The 26975-nt window shown below is 20.1% G+C and overlaps 6 protein-coding genes across 6 annotated transcripts in view; 1 reads left to right on the top strand and 5 right to left on the bottom strand.

Moving 5' to 3' along the window:
- Nucleotides 1-8718, top strand: part of PF3D7_1107300 (polyadenylate-binding protein-interacting protein 1, putative) — a gene marked incomplete at both ends in the record, with an annotated part of 10005 nt that extends 1287 nt beyond the window's left edge. Inside the window, one exon of the mRNA XM_001347725.1 lies at nt 1-8718. This exon is cut by the window's left edge and continues 1287 nt beyond it. Coding sequence (XP_001347761.1) covers nt 1-8718 — 8718 coding nt within the window.
- Nucleotides 8719-9266: 548 nt separating this feature from the next.
- PF3D7_1107200 (conserved protein, unknown function) lies at nt 9267-12178 on the bottom strand (the record flags this gene model as incomplete). Its single annotated transcript, XM_001347723.3, has 8 exons — nt 9267-10551; nt 10649-10725; nt 10839-10901; nt 10987-11127; nt 11235-11290; nt 11369-11467; nt 11575-11908; nt 12092-12178. 8 exons carry the CDS (start codon nt 12176-12178, stop codon nt 9267-9269), a joined length of 2142 nt encoding a protein of 713 aa, XP_001347759.2.
- An 843-nt stretch (nt 12179-13021) lies between these two features.
- Nucleotides 13022-15850, bottom strand: PF3D7_1107100 (nucleic acid binding protein, putative; the record flags this gene model as incomplete). The annotated part of the gene is made up of 11 exons (XM_001347722.2): nt 13022-13069; nt 13182-13294; nt 13435-13512; nt 13614-13682; nt 13780-13857; nt 13984-14229; nt 14324-14521; nt 14621-14711; nt 14802-14987; nt 15070-15314; nt 15436-15850. The coding sequence occupies 11 exons, from the start codon at nt 15848-15850 to the stop codon at nt 13022-13024; spliced, it is 1767 nt and encodes a 588-aa protein (XP_001347758.2).
- Nucleotides 15851-17498: 1648 nt separating this feature from the next.
- On the bottom strand, nt 17499-18321 carry PF3D7_1107000 (U6 snRNA-associated Sm-like protein LSm4, putative; the record flags this gene model as incomplete). Its single annotated transcript, XM_001347721.2, has 4 exons — nt 17499-17620; nt 17742-17952; nt 18117-18158; nt 18316-18321. The coding sequence occupies 4 exons, from the start codon at nt 18319-18321 to the stop codon at nt 17499-17501; spliced, it is 381 nt and encodes a 126-aa protein (XP_001347757.2).
- A 1393-nt stretch (nt 18322-19714) lies between these two features.
- Nucleotides 19715-20334, bottom strand: PF3D7_1106900 (conserved Plasmodium protein, unknown function; the record flags this gene model as incomplete). The annotated part of the gene is made up of 2 exons (XM_001347720.1): nt 19715-19912; nt 20026-20334. 2 exons carry the CDS (start codon nt 20332-20334, stop codon nt 19715-19717), a joined length of 507 nt encoding a protein of 168 aa, XP_001347756.1.
- A 442-nt stretch (nt 20335-20776) lies between these two features.
- PF3D7_1106800 (pseudo-tyrosine kinase-like protein) lies at nt 20777-26132 on the bottom strand (the record flags this gene model as incomplete). Its single annotated transcript, XM_001347719.2, has 8 exons — nt 20777-20827; nt 20908-20997; nt 21140-21199; nt 21318-21365; nt 21496-21567; nt 21669-21998; nt 22164-22203; nt 22318-26132. The coding sequence occupies 8 exons, from the start codon at nt 26130-26132 to the stop codon at nt 20777-20779; spliced, it is 4506 nt and encodes a 1501-aa protein (XP_001347755.2).
- Nucleotides 26133-26975: the final 843 nt, after the last annotated feature.

Below are 26975 nucleotides of genomic sequence, written 5' to 3'. Positions count from 1 at the left end.
AATAGTAATAATTTATTGAATAATATGAATAACACACCAGGAAGTAATAATAATAATAATATTATGATAAATAATACAAATTCTTTGTTACATAATATGAATGGTATAAATAATAATTCGTCTAATAATATTATGAATATAGCAGGTTCTAATACCATGTCAAGTTCTAATAATAATAATAGTGTAAATAGTGGTGTAGTTTTGTTAGGTGTATCATCAGGAAATATGAATAATATGGATAATAATGACCAAGACAAAATGAATACCACCACAAACAACAACAACAACACCAACAACAACAACAATAATAATAATAACAATAATAGTAATAATAACATTTGTAATAATTCATTACATGGTGCAAAGTCTAATAGTAATCATAACAATATTCATGATAATAATAATAATAATAATATGCATGCAGGAAATATAAATAATATATCACAAACCATTGGTGGTATGTCATCAAACGATGGACCATTTATAAATCAAGGTATGATGCCTGGAATAACTAATTTAAGATCTAGTCATTTTATGAGTAATTCTAGTGCAAATTTTATGAACAATTCAGAAAATTCAAATGGACCATTTCATCCAATGGATGGTACACATGCCCATCAAAATTTTCAACCGAATGGTTCATTAATAGCCCATCATAATTTTTATGTAAATCATCATCCATATATATTGAATAATCATCCAAATCCATTACCCGGACCACAACCAATATTTGCACCTCCTTTACCGTATACAAATACATTAACTTCTACAGGTAATACCACAGGAGCAGGAGGTGTTCATCATGACATGCCTTTTGCTCAACATACATCTGTATATGGTTCTTTTAGTAACAATCCAGCAAATTTGATTGCGAGTGGTGCTAGTATATCATCACAGAAAAGTCCAAGTTTAAGTATAAATCCTTATAACTTTTTGTCATGTTCCTTACCAACACCACCTCCACAATTACCTCACACTGGTCCATTAAGTATGACATCTTTGGATCCTCATTTTATGTCTACGGGAAATAATTCTCATATGAAATTACCTTATACGAATAATATGTGTCCTCATCCAGGAAGGAGGAGCATATATAATCATTTTAGTCATGCGCACATATCTAATTCGAATAATATGAATGATAATAATTTTGATCCCACAAATAGTAATAACAACAACAATAATAATAATAATAATAACAATAATAATAATAATGGTAATAATAATAATAATGGTAATAATAATACTATGGCTGCCAATTTAAATTATAATTTTAATACATTTAATCATCCTAATAATAACAATAGTTGTGCTTTAGTTCTTAATAATGATAATAACAGCACAAATAATATTCATTTAAATCAAGGATTAAATTCAAATACTTTAAATTTAAATAATACAGGTAATGTTATATGTGTAAACAATCCCATGCACCTGAACACGTCAGGTAACATGACTCATCATCATATGAATAATATGCATATGAATCATGGAATGATAATAAATAATAACATAGGTAAGCAGAAGAAAAGTATATCCATGAATCATAATAATACAGACAATAATAATAACAATAATAATAATAATAATAATAATATTAATAACAATAATAATAATGTGAAACAACAATTCAATAATTATCGAGAGGGAAAGAATTCATTAAAAGGAAATATGATGAATTCAAATGTATGTATAAATAATAATTACAATCATTATAACTCTCCTAATAATAATAATAATAACAATAATAATAACAATAATAAGAAACATAGTAGATATAATTCTATATCCAATCTTAATAATGCTTATAATGCAGCATATAATATTAATACCACAGGAAATAATGTTAATAATATATCGTCTAATAATTCAAAAAATATATATAATTCGAAAGGAGTAAAACGTGAAGGTTATAATAGTGAGGATAATGATAATACCGCTGGAAATTATTATCTAAAAAATGGAAATCCTATAATGAATGTGGCAAATACAAATAATACAAATAATACAAATAATGCAAATAATGCAAATAATGCAAATAATACAAATAATACAAATAATGCAAATAATGCAAATAATACAAATAATACAAATAATGCAAATAATACAAATAATACAAATAATGCTTTAGATCATGTTAATGTTGAGGGAAGTAATAATAAGTCGAAAGATACAAATAATCAAGAATTAAAAGATTCCAATGAAAATAATAACAATAATAATGATGTAGAAAACGATAATTTTAATGATTCTTCTTTTTCATATAAAGGACAAAAGAATTATAATTCCAAAAATAAAAGTAACACATCTATTAATAATAATTACAATATAAATAATATACAAAATGATAAGATACCCAATACTCATAAAGAAGATTATAAAAACAATCGCTATGTAAATAATAACAAAATACTTGAAGATAAAAATTCATCAAATGCCAATAAAAATATGACGAATGAGAAAAATTTAAAAGCAACAGATAATAATGTATATCACAATAATAAGAAAGGATATAATGATGTACCTAATAATTCTAGCCACAACAACAACAATAATAATAATAATAATAATAAGCAAAATAATAGTTACTTAAATAATAATAAGTATCATCAAAATCATTCAGATAGAAGGGGAAGTAACATCAAAAACGCAGAAAGTAATACGAACAAAATGAATGAGAAAAAAATCAAAAATGATGATGAAAAGAAAGGAAAAGAAAAGGAAAAGGAAAAAGAAAAGGAAAAAGAAAAAGAAAATATTAATAATAACAGCCATAATAATAATAAAAAGATGAGCGAAATACATACTAATAACGAAAATAATTATGTTGGTAATAAAAATATGAATTATAATACATTAAAGAATTATAAAAATTATGATAAGAAGACCATGGAATTCTCTTCATGGGTAAAAATAGCTAAGATGAACCCAAACAACAACAACAATAATAATAATAACAACAATAATAATAATAAAAAGAAAGAGAAATTATCCGTGTCTTCCATTTATGAAGGTTCAAACAATGAGAAAAACCAGAATGTAGAAGATAGAAGAAACTCAAATTTTATAAATGAAAAGATAAATACACAAGATAATAAGACGAGCAACCCATATAGTAGTAAGAACCAAAATAAAGAAAATGATGATAATGTTCTTTTCCAACATAAAGATAATGAAAATAATCAAGAGTATGACAATAACGAAGATCATAATAATAATAATAATCGTCGTTTATCAGGAAATGTAAATAATGAAAATATGAAAAAAAGAAATGAAGATGAGGATAAGAAAAGAAGTAGCAAGGCAAGTATTAAAGAAAAGGAAAATAATGCACACTATTATAAAGATAGTAATAATAATAAAAAATTAAACGATGAAAATAAAAAAATGAGCTATAATAATATTGTTACGAATAATAGAAATTATAACACTGCTAAGGATAATAATAAAGAGAAAAATAAACTAAAATATGAAAGTAATAAGAAAACAGAGATGGATGATAGAAGGAATTCAGTAGGTGTAACGGCAAATGCTGTAGGTAGTACACCAGGTAGTAGTAATACATTTTCTCATAGGCAAAGGGAGAAATTAAAAATCCAGAATGTAGAAATTAAACAAATTAATGAAAAAATTATAAATATTAAAAATTATGATAAGAAAAAAACATCTGTAACAAATGTGCATAATAGTAATGATGAAGGAACAAAAGGAAAAGGCGCATATACACATAATAGAAAAGATGAGAAAAAAGAGGACACTACTAATAATGTTGATAGTAAGAAAAATGACATGAATGATCCTAAATCAATAGATGCATTAACCGAAAATGAGAATAATAAGAATGATGCAGAATGTAGTGATAGTACTACGGTAAAAAATAAAAAAGGTAAACGTACTAGTACAAATAATGTATCATCTAATAGTTTAAAAAATGAATCAATGAAAAGCAGTACTACTAATAAGGAACAGGTATCAAAAGATATTGTAGCAAGTAACAATATGAGTAATACATCTAAAAGTAGTAATAATGGAGATATAAATGTAATAAAAAGGAATAATAATAATAATAATAATAATAATAATAATACAGGAATGAATAAAGGACAAGATAAGGGTGCAAACACAGGCGAAAGTAATAATAATAATAATAATAATAATAATAATAATAATAATAGTAGTAGTATTAGTAGTAGTAGTGCTGTGCCGAATGTTAATGAAAGCTCCAAAAATACATCTGTTTATGCAAGTATAAAAAATTCGTTGTGGCAAGGAAGAATATCCTTTGCCGAGATGGCCAAAAGGAAACCTAAAGTTGAGACGAAAGAAATTAAAGAAACAAAAGCGGAATCTGTAACGAGTGAGAAAAAAAACAACCACAAAAATAATAATAATAATAATAATAATAATAATAATAATAGTAATCATCATCATCATCGTAATAGTATTAACAACCATCATTCTAATAAGAGCGATAAATCCTCAAGGAAAGAACATCATAGTAGATATGGATCAAGTAGTACGACTCGTGAAAAAGCAGTTAGTAGTAATAATACTGTTATGAAAGAATATAGTAAAGATAGTAGAAAGAAAAATGATCATAAAGATGAAAGTAGTGTACACTCATTTAATAGTAGTCGATTAAATAAAAAAGATAATAAAAATGATGCACGTCATAAAAGTGAAAATAAAAATAAATTATATAATAATGAACATGTCGATTCTTATGATTCAGGTGTCGATTGTGTATCTGTTCAAAACAAGAAAAAAGAAACTGATAAAGCAGATGACATTAGTGTATGTGATACTATTAGTGTTATAGAAAAGAAAGAAGATTTTGAGGAATTAAAAGATGAGAAGAATTTGGATAATTACACATATAATGAAAAGGTAAGTGATTATTCAAATGAGAAAAATAACGTACGTGAAGATTTACATGAAGATTTGCATGAAGATTTAGGTGAAGATTTACATGAACATTATGTAGATAATAAAGAGGATCAGTATGAAAGTGTATCTCAGAAGGGTAAATGTTCAAATGAAAATATAAAGGATGAAAATGAAATTAAGAATAATGACACTAATAATAATGAAAATAATAATAATGAAAATAATAATAATGAAAATAATAATAATGAAAATAATAATGAAACCATTGTGAGTAATGAAGATCAGAAAATAAAAGAAGAAAAAACAGTAGCAGTTAATATTGATGAAGTATTATTTGAAGAAAAAGAAAATAAAAAAGATGAAAATGAATGTAGTCAAGTTGATAGGGTCAATATAAATAATGATATAACAAAAGTAGATGAAGAAAAAAAAATGGATGAAATAATAACATGTGAAAAAAACATAAGTAATGAAAATAAACAATCGGGAGATAATAACAAATTGGAAAAGGAAAAAAATGATAAAAATGAAATATATGAAAAAAATGATAAAAATGAAATATATGAAAAAAATGATAAAAATGAAAAAAATGATAAAAATGAAAAAAATGAAAAAAATGAAATATGTGAAAAAAATGAAATATGTGAAAAAAATGAAATATATGAAAAAAATGAAATATGTGAAAAGAATGAAAAAAATGATAACAAATTAGAAAAATCATCAGATGAACATATGAATGAAAAAATTTCTGATAATGTAAAAGTAAATGATGAAGGTACATTATTATTAGAGAATTTAGAAGAGAAAGTTCAAAATGCTGATGAGATAGAAGAAAATAAAGAGAAGAAGAATATAGTAAATGATGAAAAGGAAAAGGCCAAACAAAAAAAATTAGAAAGATTATATAGAGAAAAAATATATACCAAAATTGATTTATTGGAAATATATTTAGGTCATAATTGGGGTGAGGATGGTGATAGATTCAATTTTGTATTATCACAAGAAAATGATAATTTATTAGATGGAGATTATAAAAACAGTATTAGTAATAATAATATGATGAATAATAATCGTCATAGTGTTATGATGGATGATCATCATAATATTATGAAAAATAATAATAATAATAATAATAATAATATGGGAAATAATAGTAATAATAATCATCATCATCATCATATGAATGAACAAAAGAATATGAATGCACATAATAAGAGATTTAATAATAATATGAATAATATGAATAATATCAATAATGTAAATAATATGAATAGTGGTTATAATAACAATATGAATAATAAAAATAATAATAATAATAATATGAACCAACATAATCATCATTCTGGACATCATCATATCATAAATAATAAACAAAACCAATCTAATCAAAATGTAAATAATAAAAATAATGATGATGGATGGAGAAATTCCATAGCACAAAAAAATATGATGAACAATAACAATAATAATAATAATAATATGTATATAAATAACAATCAAAATAATAATTTCTATGATCATTCAAATAATAATAATAATAATATGAATGATATGAATATGCAAAATATTCATATGAATAATATGAACAATATGAACAATATGAATAACATGAATAATATGAATAATATGAATAATATGAATACTATAAATTATAATAATAGTGTTTCATCCAATTTGGAATGGAGAAAAAGTGACGCTGATAAATTGAAAGGATTTTTTGATTCAACAAGAGTTGTGGAATCTGCAGATGCATGGAGAAATAATAACAATAATAATAATAATAATAATAATAATAGTAATAATAATAATACAGGTCAAGTAAAAACAGTTGCTGAGAATAGCTGGATTTTAAAACAGAATCAATTAAAAGCTGATAAGTATACTTGTATGATGCGTAAATTAAGAGGTATATTAAATAAATTAACTTTTGAAAAATTTGATTTATTATATGAACAAATAATATTAGTAGGAATTACGAAATTAGATGAAATTATAGGTTTAATGAAATTAGTTTTTGAAAAAGCAGTAACGCAACATCATTTTGTACAGATGTATGTACAATTATGTAAAAAATTAAATGTTCATTTTCATAATATGAAATTAGAAGATGATACTACAGTTCAATTTAAGAAAATATTAATAAATCAATGTCAAGATTCTTTTGAAAATAATTTAAAACCTATTGAATTCCCAAGCCATTTGAATGAAGAAGAGAAATTTGAGTTTGAACAAATGCATAAAAATAAGGTTAGAGGAAATATGTTATTTGTGGGGGAATTAGTAAAATCAGGAATAATTTCTATACCTATAGTTTTTGTATGTATCAAACAATTATTAGAAAAAAGAGAAAGTTATATATCTATTAAAAATGATACTAAAGAGGGTAATTTACATTTAGAAGCTTTATGTATGTTTCTAAATACGGTAGGTGAAATTTTAGATACTCACGAAAAAGCCAATCAAGAAAAAGTAAAAGAATTATATAACACACTAAACGAATTAGTTAATAATGAAAGTATAACCTTTCGTGTTCGTTGTTTAATAAAGGATGTTATTGATAATAGAAATGAGAAATGGAATAAAAAATTCGCCCATAAATTAGAAGGTCCAACAACATTAAGTGTATTACATGACAAGATATTAAAAGAAACTATTGATCAGAACAATAGAACATATAATCATAATAATAATATGAATTATCATGAGAATAAAATGAATAATAATTTGAGTAATATGAGAAATAATCTCTTAAGAAATGTCAGCTTTAACATGAACAATAACAACAACAATAATAATAACAACAATAATAACAATAATAACAATAATAATAATAATATAAGTTTTGGTAATATGATGAATAATAATAATATGAATTTAAGGAATATGGGGAATATGAAAAATATGGATCAAAATAAAAATATGAAAAAATTATCTTTAAATTTAATGAAGAATAAAAATAATTTACAACAATCCAAAATGATGAATGATGATATGAAAGGAACTAATATGGAAAATAACTATTTCGACATACCTAAAAGGGAAAGTCTTTTTAATAAAAACTCTTCTTTTTCTAAAGAAGATGCAAATAATGCATGCACAAATAATAATAATAATAATAATACGTCGAGCGGTACAAGTAATAGCTTTTTCAGTAATCTCAGTTCAAGATTATTAAATAAAGAAAAAAAAGAAGGAGGAGGAGGAAATATATTTTCGAGAAGTTTTAATTTGAAAAAAAATAATAACATTTCTAATATTTCAAATAATGATTTAGATAAAAAAGATAAAACAAATATGAATACAAATAAGAATGAAGAAAAGGATAATACCTTTACGAATAAAGATAATGTGTTAAATACAAAAGTTGATAATACAAATGAAGAACCAAAGGATTATACTTTTGTTGAAGAATATATTCCTAAAGTTAATGAAATTCTTGAATTATCTACTACCATAGAAAATTGGGAAGAACTAACCGAAAAACTTGTTCAATTACATATACCTCCTAAATTTAATGAAAAGTTACATGCACATATCTTAAAACATACATTAAAAAAATATGCATGTAATAAAAATGTAGAAAGAAGTCTACCATATTTTAATTGGCTTGTATCAATTGTATTAGACAATAAAATAGATATGGAATCTTTTAAACATTGCTGGAAATCCTTCTTTTTAGAAAGTGATGAAAATAGTTATGAGTATACAAAAGAAGATTATCCTTTATTACCACGTTTGGTAACAAATTTTATTAGTGCAGTAGAACTATATGATAAAAATCATATGCTATATGACCTATCGACCTTAGAGCAAATGAAAAGTGTAATATAAGGTTAGTATTAAATATATATATATATTATATATATATATATATATATATATATATATATTTATTTATTTATTTATTTCTATATTTATGTTAATTTTTTCGTCCTATTAAAGAGACAAATATTATGTATATATCATATAAATTATAAAACTGTAAAATATTTATAAAAATAAAATTTTAACATTAAAAGTGTTTCTTTTTTTTTTTTTTTTTTTTTTTTTCTCATCTTTTGTTAATTACAAAAAAAAACAATAGACAAATAAATAATATAATAAAATAAAAATATAATAAAATAAAATAAAAATATAATAAAATAAAAATATAATAAAATAAAATAAAAATATAATAAAATAAAATAAAAATATAATAAAATAAAATACATTTTTATAAAGAATTAACCTCAGATAATACAAAATTTTAATTTTATTGTCATATGTTATTCAAAGTTTAACAAAACTGCACAATATATATAATATATATATATATATTTATATATTTATACATGTTTACTTTTTTTTTTTTTTTTTTTTTTTTTTCCTTATTTTTCATTTTATATATATATGTTTGAAAAATTATTTTGTACTATTTGATTTATTTCTTGTTGAGCTTTTGTTAAGGATGTTTTTATATCTTCAGGAAAAATAAATAATTCTCTTTGTAAAGATTTGTGTGCATATAACCATGGTGAATTTCCTTCTTTAAAGAATATTTTCTCAATTTTGACATCATCAGTATTATCATCAAATATTTTTTTTTTGAGTTGTTCATTATATATTAATTTGAATTTTGGTTTTTCTTCTTTTTTTTCTGTATCATATTCATTTTTTTCGGTTATAGGTTTTTTTTGGTTATTATTTTTAAATTTGTAGTTATTTTTATCGACTTCATCTATTATTTCTCTTTTATCATTTTGAATATTATTATTATTAAGACAATTTTTATTATGATTATATGGTTCATTTTGTTTTTTTTTTTTATTTATATTTTCATCATTGGATATATTATTATCATTATTATTATCAATTTTATTATTATCAGTTTTATTAATTAATTTATCTTGTTCATTATTATATATTTGATCTATATTTTTTATTTCTATATCTTGATCTTTATGTTTGTATGTATCATTGGACAAATTAACATTTTTTTGTATGTCATCATTTTTGTTTGATGCTAAAGAATTATTTTCCTTGCATCCATTACTACGATTATTACAACTTGTGTGGTCATCATAATCATTATTGTTGATATTAATATTTTTATTATTTCCCCTTACTGTTTTATCATCACCGGTAAGGGTACTATGTGTATTATTATTTCTTTTATGTGTATTAGATTCTTTTTCATCTTTCATATTGTTTTGTATGTTCCTCTGAAAATTAAAGAGTTCATTAGATAAATTTGTAGTTTCTTTATTCCTTGAATAATAACTTTTATTTATTCTGATATGATTATATTTATGTTCACTGTCTTTAATACAAAAATGAAAATAAGAAATAAGGGACAGCTCCTCGTTATTTATTTTTTTATTATTAAATGTATATTTTACAGAATTATTCGAATGGTTGTAATAAAAAAATTTCACATTATCATCCTGATTTGTAAATTTCTTAAATTGATTTGATAAATGTTCATCTAATTTATATAAGTTATAAATATTATTACAATTCTTATTTGTACATTTATTTTGAATATCTATAAGAACATCAAAATCTTCGTCTTTTATTTTACTTCCTTTTATTAGGAGCATTAATAATATTCCTTTATAAATAAAAACAACTAGTTTGTATTTCTTATCACCGCTAAGGGTTACCACAGGCATAAATACGGACGACCTACAATGATGTATATATAGAAGAATGTACAAGGTAAATATGGAAATATATATATATATATATATATATATATATGTATATATTATATATTCATTACTTCTTTATCCCCATAAGATAAGCGTTTTTTTCCTCTAACGAATTACATCTTGCAAAGCTTGACAAACCTCCATTAGACTTACAAAAAGAAAAAAAAAAATACATACACATATATATATATAATATCATAATATAATTCGCACAAGGAAAAAATAAAAATAAATTTAAAAAAAAGTTTATAAATATCTTACATTTATTGCTGCGGTGGATGCTATTTTTCTAAACGGATATTGTGTCAACTTTAAATTATTTACCTACATAAAATATAAGAAAAACCATAATATGTATATATATATATATGTATGTATGTATTTATTTATTTATTTATCCATTTCTTACAACTCCGCTGTACGATACAAGGTAATTGTAAATAATTTTGATGTCGTTCATTTCCAAACTAGAATAAATCAAATAACCTTCATAAAACAAACCTCCATTTTTAATTTGTTTATTTCCCAATATAAGAGATGATATGAAGTTCTAAAGAAATAAAATAACAACATGATCATATACAAATATATATATAAATATATAAATAAATATATATATATATATATATATTTTTTTTTTTTTTTTGTTAATTTTACCTGCACAGTTACATATGTATGTTTTTCCACAGGGAAAAAATGAAAACTCTCAAGTTCTAAAAAAGACAATATAATGATATATATATATATATATATATATATATTTATCTATGTGTGTTTTATTTTTATTTTACCATTGTGTATACTTATATTTTCATTATTTATAGTATTTATATATGTAAAAACATAATCATCTAATAAGGTTTGGAGGGAGTGTTTTTTATTTATATTATCTAAAAAAAAAAAAAAAAAAAAAAAAAAATATACTTATATATATATATATAACGAACTTTATAATGATAAAATATTTTTTATATTTCTGTTTTATATATTTCCCCACCTGTTGTGTTATATTTTTTGTATTTTAAGAAATTACGAATGTGTCCATGTAATAAAGTAAAAATTGATATAAAATTATTAAGAACACAATGTAACAATTTACACATTAACAATTCTATCTTATTATTTTTGTAGATATTTTTTACAATCGCAACGATATAAATACCCTTGTACCATTTGTTCATAACCATTAAATTCTCTTTTGTTATAATATAATCTATATGATGTTTACTAAATTGATTTATAAATGATGATATTCCTTCCATAGTACTGGTATGAGAAACCTTTATATTCTCATTAATTTCGTGGGGATAATAATAAATAACCTTCGCTGCCTTCAAAAAAATAAATAAATAAATAAATATATATATATATATATATATATATATTATACCGATATATATGAAATATATACATTTATATATTCTTTATATTGTTGTATTTTTTTTTATTTTTTTATTTTTTCATTTTATTGTTTTATTGTTTTATTTATTTTTTATTTTTTTTTCCTCTTTTACCTGTAATTCCTCATCCGTCATGGATTTATAAACTTTTTTTATATCTTCATCGTAAATAAAAAGTGACTCTATTCTTGTTTTTTCCATTTGTTCTTAAGATATCACATTTATTATGAAAAAATAAAGAGAAAACATCAAAATAAATCAATAAATCAATCAATAAATAAATCAATAAATATAAATATAATATAAATATAATATATATATATTATACGAAGTATATGAACGTAAATTTCTTATTAAAAATTTACTGTTCGGAAATAACTAAATTATATATATAATTTTTCATAATAGTTGTTTTGTTCATAAAAAAATCATAAATATTTACATCATTTTTTTTAATTTTTTTAATTTTATTAATTTTTTAATTATATATAAACCTATATCATTTAATATATATATTATCACATTATATTTATTATATTGTTTTATATTTATATTTTTTTTTCAAAGGTATATCAAAGTTTAAGGATCCAACAAAATTAAGCTTAAAAAAACATATGCATTCATTTTTAATACACACAAAAAAAAAATAAAAAATAAAAATAAATCATATATATAATTATATATATATATATATATATATATATATATATATATTTTAATTTGGATGGACTTTTATTTGTAAATTTATATTTTTATTTATAATAAAATAAAAAGAAAAACATTCATTAAAAAAAAAAAATTATAAAGAAAATAAAAGAAAATATTATATTTAAAAGGTTTATATTAAAAAAATGAGAGAAATGTATTTCAAAATGAAATGGAAAAATAAAAATATGGACATAATATAAAATGAAAAAATTATTTTACAAAAAAAAGTAAAAAATATAAATATATATATTATAAAATTAGGACGAAATAATCATCTATAGAATGAAGAATTATGAGGACACAAAAAAAAAAAATTATAATTATAAATAAATATAATCATTTATTTTTTCCTTTATTTTCCGGATCTGCTAAATCTAGTACAACCTATACGAATTTTTCATAAAAAAAAAAAAAAAAAAAAGAAACAGAAAAAAAAGGATATATATATATATATATATATTTATTTATTTATTTATAGTTTCTTTCGATTACATACTTCTTTTCCATCAATTATATGTTTGGAATGTTCATCTGATAAAATATTTTTTACGCTCTCATTATCCAAAAAGGTTACAAAAGCTATACCTCTCGGACGATTAGTGTATACATCTATAAAACAGAAAAAAATATATGTATGTATGTATATATATATATATATATATATATATATATTTATTTATTTGTTTACAATATGCAATATTTTAATATATATATATATATATATATATATATATATATATATATGTAACCATTTGGCATATATATATCAATAATTTCTCCAAACTTTTCAAAATAATTTCTTAGCTTCTCAATAGTAGTTGCACTATCTAAAAATAAAAATAAATAGGATATATTACATATATATATATATATATATATTTTTTTTTTTTTTTTTTTTTTTTTTTTTTTTTTTTTTTTGTTATGTTACTCAGTTTAGTGACGAATAATTTGTAGCCCCTTTTGTTCCATTCATCTCCTCCAGGAAGTTTCCGAGTAACTATACAGAAATAAAATAATAATAATATATATGATAAAATGAAAAAAGTGTTATTATACATTCTGTTTTAATGAACTTGTTTTGTTTTATTTCTTACAAGATGTGTAATTCGTTCGGGGTTTTTCATTTTTATTTAAATTGTGCGGGCGGTTATTATTATTTTTCATAGCTATGCCTTATAAAAAAATAAAAAAAATATTAAGTCAACATATATATATATATATATATATATATATATATATTCATGTTTTATTTTATATGTTCTTTTTTGTTGTTCTTATTTTATTTATTTATTTTTTACTTTGATTGGGATATGGTCTGTTGTAATAATAGTTTGGCAATGATATCTTTTTGGAATTATAAAGATTATTATTGTAAGGTACTACGTTATTCCAAATATTATAGTTTATTAAATTATAAACATAATCATTTGTTACCACCGGTGTGCTATTTTTATATGTTGGATTGAATGGTTTTACATAGGGATTATATAAAACGGGTGAGTAAACATTTCTAAAGCTAGCTTTCATATTGAAATCCTGATATGCTATAACCAAAATGGAAAATATGGGAAATATTTATTGAAAATGTAGAAACAGTATATACATATATATATATATATATATATAAATATATTTTACCTAGTGGCTGATAATTAGTCGAGGGGAAATTATTTACATTTGGATACATCATATTGTGATATCCGATTTTTGATATATCAGAAATATTGTTCACATTATTATAAATAGGGTATTTTAAAAAATTTGTTTTATTCCTATTTTTCATAAATCGTTTATCCTTTTTTTCATTTTTCATTAAATAATTTTCAGATGGCATATCTATAAAAAAAGAAAATAAAGCACCATATATATGCACATCCTATATAATATATAAGAGGAAACATCGATATATATATATATATATAATATATTCATTACGAAAAAGATGTTTATATTTATCATCTCTCATGGAGGCAACATCAACTACAATTTCCTTCCCACAAATTATATGTAACTTCTCTTTTAGAACCTAAAAATTATGTTTTATATTTACAAACATTATCATATATATATATATATATATATGTGCTTACATAATAATAATTATTTTAATTTTTACCTTGTTCATCGATTCTTGTTTTTCAAAGGAAACAAAACCGAAACCTTTATTTTTATTATTTGATATATTTCTTGAAACATATATATCTACAATTTTTCCAAATTTCGAAAAATATTTTTCCAAATCTTTTTTGCTTGCTTCGAATGGTAATCTGGTGGCAAATATTCGTGGGTATTCCTTAATTACCTAAATGTATAAAATATATATATATATATATATATATATGTATATGTGTTTATTATTTATATATATATTTTTTTATTATTACCTCATCCACGTAAACCGATTGCTCGTTTTGAAAAGTATCATTATTTTTTTCTTCGGGTTCACGTTTTTTTTTATCCTCATCCTTGTTATTTATAATGGTATCCTTTTTATTTGTATTTAATTTATTAATATTGTTCTCTCCTTCAGAAGTTGAGGGTATAGTATCATTTACTTCATTTTTCTTTTTTTTTTTATCTGTCCGGTTTTTTTGAATATTGTTAATTTCGCTTTCTAATATGTTATTACCTAAAAAATAAAATTATTATTTAAATATATAGCATTATTATATTATATTATATTATATTATATTATATTATATTATATTATATTATTTATTTATTATTTTATTTCTTCTATGTGCGAATACTTTTAATTTTATCATTATTATTATTATTATTATCATTATCAATGTCCGTCTTTCCATTTTTATCTTTTCCGGGAATATCTTTATCCTTCATTTTATTATAATCATTAATTTCCCCGCTACCGTTATGTAAAATATTTTCTTTTTCTTTTGATGACAAATTATTCTTTTCATTTGATAATTTTAATGTTTTATTATGAGACTTAACATTTTCATTATACTCAATGTTATTCTGATTTTTTTCTTTTCCGGATATTTCATTAAACGTATTATTACTTACATTATTTATATCTGTATCTTCATACATATTATTTGTTTTATAATCTTCCCTTTTCATGTTTATACATTTTTCATTATGATTTGTATCTTTAAATATTTCTTCTCGTTCTAAAGATTTCTTTGTTTTTTCTTCTTGCATTTCCTGAAAATATTTCATGTTTCAGGTACCAAAGTGGGATAGCAAAAAGAAAAAAAAAAAAAAAAAAAAAAAAAAAAAATGAATATGTGTTAAAAATATAAAAAATTTTCTCCCCTTAATTAAAATTTTTACTCAAAAAAAATAAAAAAAAAATAATTAAATTTATATACGTACTATATATATAATATATATATAGTAAAAAAATAAGTTCAATGTTTTTCCTTGTGATCTTCAATGTGTGAACGTTTATGTATTTTATTTTTTAAAAACATGTCATATATATATATATATATATATATATGTAATAAAAAAATAAATTCAATGTTTTTCCTTGTGCTCTTTAATGCGTGAACATTTATGTATTTTATTTTTTAAAACAGATCATATTATATACATGTAATAAAAAAAACAAATTCAATGTTTTTCCTCGTTATCTTCAATATGTGAACGTTTATGTATTTTATTTTTTAAAAACATGTCATATATATATATATATATATATATATATGTAATAAAAAAATAAATTCAATGTTTTTCCTTCTGCTTTTTAATGTGTGAACATTTATGTATTTTATTTTTTAAAACATATCATTATATATACATGTAATAAAAAAAACAAATTCAATGTTTTTCCTCGTTATCTTAAATGTGTGAACGTTTATGTATTTTATTTTTTAAAAACATATCATATATATATATATATGATATGTCCATGGGTTACATGAAAATTTTTTTCATTAATACATAAGAAAAAAAATAACAAATAAGTAAATAAATAAACTTTATATATATATATATATATATTTATTTATTTATTTATTTATATTTATATTTATATTTAACCATTTATTGAATTGTCATGAAATGTTCTTACGAATTTTTATATATATAATAATTACAATATATTATGCTGCATGTATAAAAGTTATTCTTATAAAATTTTTTCATATTTTCATGTAGGTGGATTTATATAATATTTTTCTGAAATATAATATATTCTTTCATCAAAAATAAAAAGCTTTATTCATTTAGGCATCATACTATATATATATATATATATATATACTCAATGAAGCAAATAAATTTTTGTTTTTTTTTTGGTTATAATTTGCTATTTTCTAAGGTCATAAAGTCATATGATATTTGAAGGAGTGTTATATATATATTTTTTTAATAATTATTCAGCATATAAATGAAGATATATATAATATATTATTATGATACATATGAGGAAAAAAAAAAAATTATGTAACCATTGTATGCTTTTATTCAATGTAATATAATAATATTATTTATTTATTTATTTATTATTTATACATTCGCATATAATAATTTATATAAACTTATTTGCTACCCCCAAAAGATATTTATTACTGTGACTAAACAATATTGTGTGAAATTACACATTTTATAAAATTATATAATTATTCTATATACAAAAATTTAATTTAAAAAAAAAAATAAAGTGTGGTGTATAGTTGTTTTAAGTTAAAAATAAAAAATTAGATTTAAAAAAACTTTAAAAATTAAAAAATAATAAAAAGTAAATAATTACATACAAAGACAAAGAAATTTTATAAATAATAAAATATATATGTATATATATATATATATATATATATATATATATATTTAATATTTACAATTATTATTGACCTCTTCCTCCTCTTCTCATGGAACCTCCGCGACCTCGGCCATATGTACCCCTATTCATGCCACCTCGACCTCTGCCCCTTCCTCCTCTTCCTCGTCCCATATTTCTAGCTTTTTCTAAAAAAATAAATAAAAAAAAAAAAGTTGTTTTTTTTAAATTATGAACAGGTCAGAATATATATATATATATATTTTTTTTTTTTTTTTTTTTTTTTTTTTTTTTTTTTTTTGTATTTACGTTCGGCTGTTTCTTCAATGGCTTGTTCTATAGCTTGATCTTGCACACGAATATATTTTATACTATTTCCTCTCACATAACATTCTGAAATTTTCCAAAATTTATCTCCGTCTTTTGATGTACATATTATATTTTTCATATGCAAATTCATAAATCGATCACAGAAAACTAAAAAACCACTGTATGTTTCTCCATTCTTTAATTCAACCATCTGAATAAGAAAAGTATTTGGATAAAAAAAAAAAAAGAGGAAGGAAATGAAAATGTATATATATATTAATTGGAATGTATGAATAAATATATATATATATATATATAGATTATTTTCACAATTAAACATATTAATTAGTTGTTTAATTTTTATGTATAACTAACCACTGGTTGATTTTGAGAACATTTTAACAAAGTTAACGGAAACTAAAAAGAAAAAAAAAAAAAAAAAAAAAAAAAATTAAATAAGAAACATATCAAAAAAATATAATATTTTTTATATATCTTTATTTTTATTTAATAGATAATTCAAAAATAACACATAAATGTGTATATAACAATTTAATATATAATAATAACTTACCACCATATTTCATTTATTAGTTTACAAGAAAAATGAAAAAATAAAAATATTTAAATAAATAAATAATATAATATATAAAAATACAAAGATATGTACATATAATATCCTTTCTCTAAATAAGCAAAAAAGAATATCAATAATATTTTATATATGGATCAGCATAATTATAAAATTTGGTAAAAAATTATACCAAATAATCTTTAATTCTGTGTTCTATTATATATTATATAAGAGTACATATAATTATAGTACTTTGATGTTTTCTTTATATATATATATATATATATATTCTTTAGTTTTTAGATTCTTATATATATATATATATGTCTTAAAAGATATGAAATGAAAATACAAAATACATTATTCTAAATTTCAAATTATTTTATTTATTTCTAATAATTATATATATTACTAAACAATATTATTTTTAACATAAATATTAAGAGAAATAATTAATATTATGAGAAATTATAATAAATAAACATATAAACATATTGATTTATATATATATATATATATATTATTTAATTTTTATTATTTGAATATCCTTTCAAATGTTTAATTATTTTTTAAGAATAAATGTATATTTATTTCTAGTGAAATCATGAAACAGCACAAATCATCAAATGTACAGAAAATGCTGTCAATATTTTTTAAAGTTTACAAATATATATTATTATAATATATAAAATGATTATACAATAAAATATATATATTAAAAAATAAAATAAATAAATAAATATATATATATATATATATATATACAATATATAATATAATAATATAATAATAATATATATATATATATATATATATATATATATATATTATATGAATTTGTTGTAATATATATAAATAATTTATATGATTTATATGATTTATTATATATATAATATATATTTTATATTCATATATATTAAATATTTATATTATATAATATATTATAATATATGCATATATTATTTTGTAGATTTCACAGGTGGAAAAAAAACAAGGAACTTTTATAATTTATGATACATTAAATACTGTTATATTAAAATTTATTATAGATATTTTAAATATATAAGATTATATTTTTATTATTGCCCCTCATAAAAAAGAAAAATACGACTTAAAAAAATATTATTTTAAGAAAGAACAATTTTAAAAGTAAGATTATTATTTTATTTCTTAAAATGTGCTTATTGTCAATTTTTTTTTTTTTTTTTTTGTGTAATTTTAAAAAAAAATAATATATATATATATATATATATATATTTAAAATAAATTGATAAAGATAAGAAAAAAAAATTAATAATAATAGTAATCATAAAATAAATAATAACAATAAAATCGCACTTTTTAATATGAAAAAAAAAAAAAAAAAAAAAAAAATTTTTAATGAGAAAAAATAAAATATTTAAAGAATGGATTTTAATACCTTTCTAAGTTTTTCGCTAGTTTCATCTTTAGTAGCGTATATATTTGACTTTGTATTATTTAAAATTTCTATACATTGTATATTCAAGTCTTTCCATTCTTTATCTTCTAATTCGTCGAGTTCTTTTTTTTCATTTTCATATGTCTTCATAAAATTTTCGGTTTGTAAATAAAACTCCTACAAGGAAATATATATATATATATATATATATATATATATACAACATATGTGTATATATAGATAGATAAATTTTTGTTGTTGTCGTTATTATTAATTTTTTGATGTTTAACCTTGATTTTATTTTTATAATTATTTACAGCATTAGCTAATTCACGTTTTAATTTTTGATACAATTTATTTTTCTCTTTAATATTTTTTTCATGTTTTGTAATTTCCTGCTTCAATTTTTTTATTTTTTCGTCAATTTCTTGTTTCATATTATCTTTCTCATCATTCACATTATTAATTAAGTTAGTTTTTGTATCTTCAACGAGAGTATCTATATCAAGTTCATATTTTCTTTTAGATTCTTTCGTTATTTTTTTTATATGTTGGATCATTTGTAAAACATCTTCATCGTTCTCATAAAATTCGGACATTTTTTTTTCAGGGTAGTTAAATAAAATAATAATAAGAAAAAAAAAAAAAATTCTTATATCGAATTTATTTTGTTAAAAAATTTTATACGTTCGAAAATTATATTACAATATATATAAAAGGTACACCCAAAAAAAAAATATACATATATATATATATGTATTAATTTTGTTTTTTTTTTTTTTAAGGTGAAAAGTGGATAGGGAGATATATACATATATATAATATAATAAAAACATGTGAAGAGAATTCAACAATGTTGTACATACACACACACAAAAAAAAAATAAAATAAATAAGTAAATAATTAAATAATATAATATGAACATAAAAATAAATATATGTTGTATACATGTGACAAATAACCATTATTAGGGGAGAGATAACATATATATATATATATAAATTACAAAAAATATATAGGTATATTATTTATATATATATTTATGTTCCATCCATAAATGAAATTAATGCATCCTCTACTTTTGTATTTGCCTAAAAAAAAAAAAAAAAAAAATTCAAATAATAATATAAAGAAAATTATATATTTTTATAAATTTTTATAAAAGGTTTACCTTTTGATATAACGTAGATATTGTTTTTAATATATGTTCAAATGTAGGTCTTTTATATTTATTTCTATTTACACAAGCTTTTATCAAACTCTGGAAAATAAAAAAAATATAAAATATTATATTTGTTAACAGATCAAATAATATATATATATATATATATATATATATATATATATATATACATTTCCGTGTAACCGTTTGTGATATATATTTTTCCTTGTCTTATTATTACTTGTATCGACACTGGGATATTGTTAAAAGATAATTCTTCATTAGCATATCCAACTACAGCCTATAACGTAAAATAATTAAAAGTATTTAAATAGGGGTTACTTAATATAATGATATATTATATTTATTTAAATTTTTTTTTTTTTTTTTTTTTTTTTTTTTTTCTGTTCTTTTATTACCATTATGTGTGAGGCAAAGGGGTAATTGTATGGAATATCATTAGATAGCTAAAGACAAAAAAAAAGAGAGAAAAAAGGAAAATGACTCAAATAATTTACATATAAGTACATATATTATTTATAAAATATACATTCAACATTAAAAAAACAATTTTTTTTTTTTTTTTTTTTTTTTTACCATTTCCCAAAGTATGATTCCGAAAGCATAAATGTCTGAATAAAATTTTTTATTTTTTTTCCCCCTTAATATCTAAAAAAGAAAAGAAATAAAGTTGTTTGTATATTGTATGTAAATTAAGATATATGAATAATATATATATATATATATATATTATATCATTTTATAATTACTTCTGGGGGAGTCCAATAAAAAATGGAGGGATAAGAATTATTATAGGTAACATCAATATATTGTGTATTATATTTATACACATTATTATTATGATCATATAAATATAACAAATCATTATTATTTTTGTTGACTATTTTTATTTTTTTCGCTTTCTTTTGTTCATATTCTTTTTTGTTAATTTTTATCACACTGTTTGATGAAATTTTATAAGAATAATCAATATTCATATCTAGGCAATTTTCTATTTTTGATATACCAAAGTCGGATATTTTAGCGTTCAGAGATTCGTCAAGTAATATATTTGTTGGTTTTAAATTTATTGGACTCATCTAATATAAACGAGGTGACGGTTAATAATTAATATGAATATATAAAAAGAAAGAAAACATACATATATATATATATATATATATATATATGAAAATATTTTTATAGAGTTACAAATTAAACAAAAATATATATGCAAAAATAAATTCATGCATCCATCTCATTACCTTTTCCTTTTCTAAATAAGTGCAAGCCAAAGTCACATCGCTATATTTCAAAAAAAAAAAAAAAAAAAAAATTTATATAACATATATAATATATATATATATATATATATATATTTCTTTATTTTTATGTCTATATTTATAATTTTATTTTTACGTGATAATTTTCATTATTTTTTGAACGCTTAAACGATTATGTTGGTCATTAATTTGTTGTGAATTAAAATGTATATGAGTTTTTAAATAACTAAAGAGAACTTTTCTTTTCCTTTTTATTTTTTCATTTTTTAAATAGGATGATAATTCTTTTTGATATGGTGGAAATGTATATGGTTGGTTCATTTGTATTTGATTACATTTTTGAAAGTTTTTATGTGATATAATATTATTTTTTAAATTGCTTTTTTTTATATTATATTTTGTTTCTGAAGCATATTTGTTACATTCATTAATTTGTTCAATATTGTGATCGGTGTTTTGTTCCTTTGAATTTAATGATGTGTTCTTATGATGGTCATAAATATTATTACAATATATATGATTGTCATTTATATTATTACAATATATATGATTGTCATTTATATTATTACAATATATATGATTGTCATTTATATTATTATCATAAATATTATTACAATAAATATCATTGTCATTTATATTATTATCATTATTATCGTATGCTCCACATAATACATTATGTTGGTAATGAAATATATTCATTTTGTTTTTATATACATTATCATAACTTTTGTTAATATTATGTATACTATGATCAGAAAGTGTACTTGTATGATCATCATAAATAATATTTTTATTTTCTTCAATTTTTTTATTTAAGAAATGAAAATTTTCCTTTTGTATTTGACTAATATCTGTTGAATTATTATCATCACTTGATATATTACTTTTTTCTGGTAAATCTATAAATGTGTCTTGATGTTCAATATTATGCTGCTCATCTTCTTTCTTCTTCTTATTATTGTAATCTTTGTTATAATTTATGTTATTATTATTTATGTTATTATTATTTATGTTGTTATGATTTATGTTGTTATGATTTATGTTGTTATTATTTATGTTGTTATGATTTATGTTGTTATTATTATTTATGTTGTTTGTTTTTTTAATTTTTTCTTGTTGAGTAATATGTAACAATGTCTTATACCTTTGAAGGAAAGTGCTTATATAGACATGTTTATATTTAATACAATGTAGATATGAAAAGAGACACTTATTTTTCATATATTCATAAATTATAAAAACAAAAGGATAATGAATAGATACTCCCATAATTAGAACAAGATTTGAATGTCTTAAGTTGTATAAATTATATAGTATCTGATGAAGTTTTTTAAAATTTTTTATTTTTCCAACTAATATTTTTATAGCTACTTCTTTTCCCATATATTTACCTTTAAACATTCTGCTTTTCATTTTTTTATATTTTCCAAAGTTATTTATATTTTGTTGTTTGTTTGATGAAAATATGTTTGTGTTTATATCTATAAAGGATGTGTTATTTTTTGTATTAAATGAGAAATTATGATTCATAATTTTTTCTTTAGTATAAGGATTATTTATGTTATTCTTTTCATTTGTATTATCCATATAATAATTTTCGATAGGGTGTATAAATATTAAATCTTCATGAGGAATTATGAAACCATTCATATAAGAGTATGCTAATTTGGTATTCATGTATATATTGTTGCAATACTTAATTATTTTATTTCTATAAAAATTCAGAATATCATTACTTCTATTAGAATATAATGAAGAAACATATGAGGAGGATGAAGAACATGTTGAAGATATACTATAAGAAGAATCTGAAGAATTATTAGATGATGATTGTAAGGATGGTTTAATATTATAATGATATGATTTAGAAGTGTACGAATGAGAAGGTGAAAATTCAGAACTTGATTTATTCAGAATCAATGGTAATTTCTTCTGTTCTTTTTTATCATTGTTATATTTTGATTTACTTTTTTTTATTTTTATATTTGCCGAACTATTATTATTGCTTAAGACATCTAAGGGAAGGTTTTTTATGTGTTCTATATTTGATTGTGATGAAGATAATAATTTTTTTTCGTATGAAGGTAATCGTTCTAAAGAACTACAAGAGGATGAAATGGGAAAGTTGTCTTTATAAGATAAGGGGGATGGTGGAGATGATGGTGATGATGATGGTGATGATGATGGTGATGATGATGGTGATGGTGATGATGATGGTGATGGTGATGATGATGGTGATGATGATGGTGATGATGATGGTGATGATGATGGTGATGATGATGGTGATGGTGATGATAATGGTGATGATAATGGTGATGACAATTGTGATGACGATTTTGATTGTGATGATTTATAAAATATGCTATCACTACATATACCTTTTGATAAGTGATTTATTAAATAATATTCCCCATTTGAATTTTGTAATGATTTATTATTTTTTATAAATTTAATAATATTTTTTTTTTTTTTTTCTTCATTATTATCATATTCAAATGATACTTTCTTTTTATTCATGATTTTTTTTATTTCAGAATCATTTTGATAAATAAAATTTGTTTGATTCTTACAATTGTAAATATTTTCATGCTTATTATAAAAAGTATCATTTTGTATATTCTTAACATTTTTATGAATAGCTAAATCTATATATTTTTTATCCATGTTGTTGAATTTTTTTGTTTCTTTCTTTTTTTTCTTTTTTTCTTTTTTTATATTTTTTTCTTTTTTTTTCTTTTTTTCTTTTTTTATATTTTTCCCTTTTTTTATATTTTTGTTTGTGTTTTCCTTTTGTCTTATATAATTTTTATATTCTTCTATTTGTATTAAGTTATTGAATTTTTTATTATATGCCATAACTTGTAGATTTTTGATTAATTGTAATATTTTGATTGCATGTCCATAAGCAATAATCCCCAATTCATTTCTTATAGTATTTATATTAATATATTTTAATTTATCACCTGTTATATTATTTTTATAAAAACTTATTAACCATTTAACAGGTACATTGCATAACATAAGCCATTGAATTACTTCTCTTAAAGACCATGTCTGATAATTTTCAATAATTAAATTTTCTATATTATTTGAAAAATATTTAAAAAGTTTTTTTTTCTTATTTTTCTTCTCATTTTTTTTCTCATTTTTTTTATCATTTTTTTCATGAAGGGATATATTCATTTTGTCGGTGTGTTCACAATTTACGTTGTCCTTTTTTGTAAAGTTTGATTCATTCATATTATGTTCATACATTTTATGTTGTGTACAAGATAATATTTGTGTGTTTTTTGTTTTTTTGTTTTTTTTTTTTTTATTTTTTTTATTTTTTTTATTTTTTTTTTTTTTTAAAATATCGAGTAGATTAATATTTTCTGAGTCTGAGCTGTAAGATAGTGATGAGGAAAAAATATTATATTCATTATCATTTTTATTAAAAAGTTTATTATTTTTTTTCATTATATGTGTAGAGTGAATATAATTGGATAGATCTTCTTTAAATTTGGTGACTCCAATAGGATATTTTCTTTTTTCTTCATCATCACAAGAATTATTATTATACGAATTATTATCGTAGTTATTATAAATATTATTTTTATGATGAGACTCTTTATTATTTATATTATTATCAAAATATATACATTTCTCTATCATATAATTTTTGTAATAAAAATAATATACTCTATTACTATTATATGGAACAACTTTTACTTTTCCGAAAACTTTATTATCAACCCAAGTATTTATATATCTTGTTAAATTCTTATCAATATATATCCCTTTGCCTTCTTTTTTCCCGTTTATAAAGGAACCATAAAATGATTCTCCAGAATTATATAAAATGATACCTATCCCATGATGTTCGTTTTTATTATTTAATTTTCCTATATATTTATAATCTGCGTAAGTAACAAAGTTTTTGGGTTTGTTACTATCAAGGGTGTTGCCCATTGTGAATAAATAAACATATACATATGGTATAATATATATATATATATATATATATATATATATGTATATATGTATATATTTTTATTTACTTATATTGTTTATATGTTTTACAGAAACAAGTAATTATATATATATATATATAGTTGAAAATATTACCATGAACGAGGCAGGAACAGCTATGAATATTTTTAAGGGTTACATTTTAAAAATAAGAATTAATTTGTGTTAAAAAGAAAAAATTAAAATAAATGAAAAAATCAAATAATATATGAAACGTAAAAAGGTTGTAAAATTTTTATATAGAAAATATAAATGGATACTAAAATCATAACATGGATGAAAAAATAAAAAAATATATATATATTATATATAAATATATATATAATATATTTTTTTATCTACATAAATATATATATATAATATATATATATATATATATATTTATACTAGACAATTTCTTTCAATAAATTTAATAAATATTCTTATATATATATATATATATATATTTATTTATTTATCCTCCTTTTCATGTGTACAAAATATATATATTATATATATATGTATATATTTGTACCTATAAAATTATTTTGCCTTCCCTATTTATTTTATATTTTATTTTAAATATAAAAATGAACAATTATGGAATTTTTTTTATTAATATGGAATATATTTATATATATATATATATATATAATATTTATTATATATATGTTCATTTTCCTTGTAATATTTTTTATATTATTTTATGCAGAGTAGTAAATTCTTACGGTTATCTAAATCTTTGAAATAATAAATAAATAAATAAATATATATATATATATATATATATATATATATATATTT

This window comes from Plasmodium falciparum (assembly GCF_000002765.6).
Source record: "Plasmodium falciparum 3D7 genome assembly, chromosome: 11".
NCBI classification, from domain to species: Eukaryota; Apicomplexa; class Aconoidasida; order Haemosporida; family Plasmodiidae; genus Plasmodium; species Plasmodium falciparum.
Note: the sequence above shows the minus strand (reverse complement) of the source record. Positions and strands in the feature narration are given on the sequence as shown.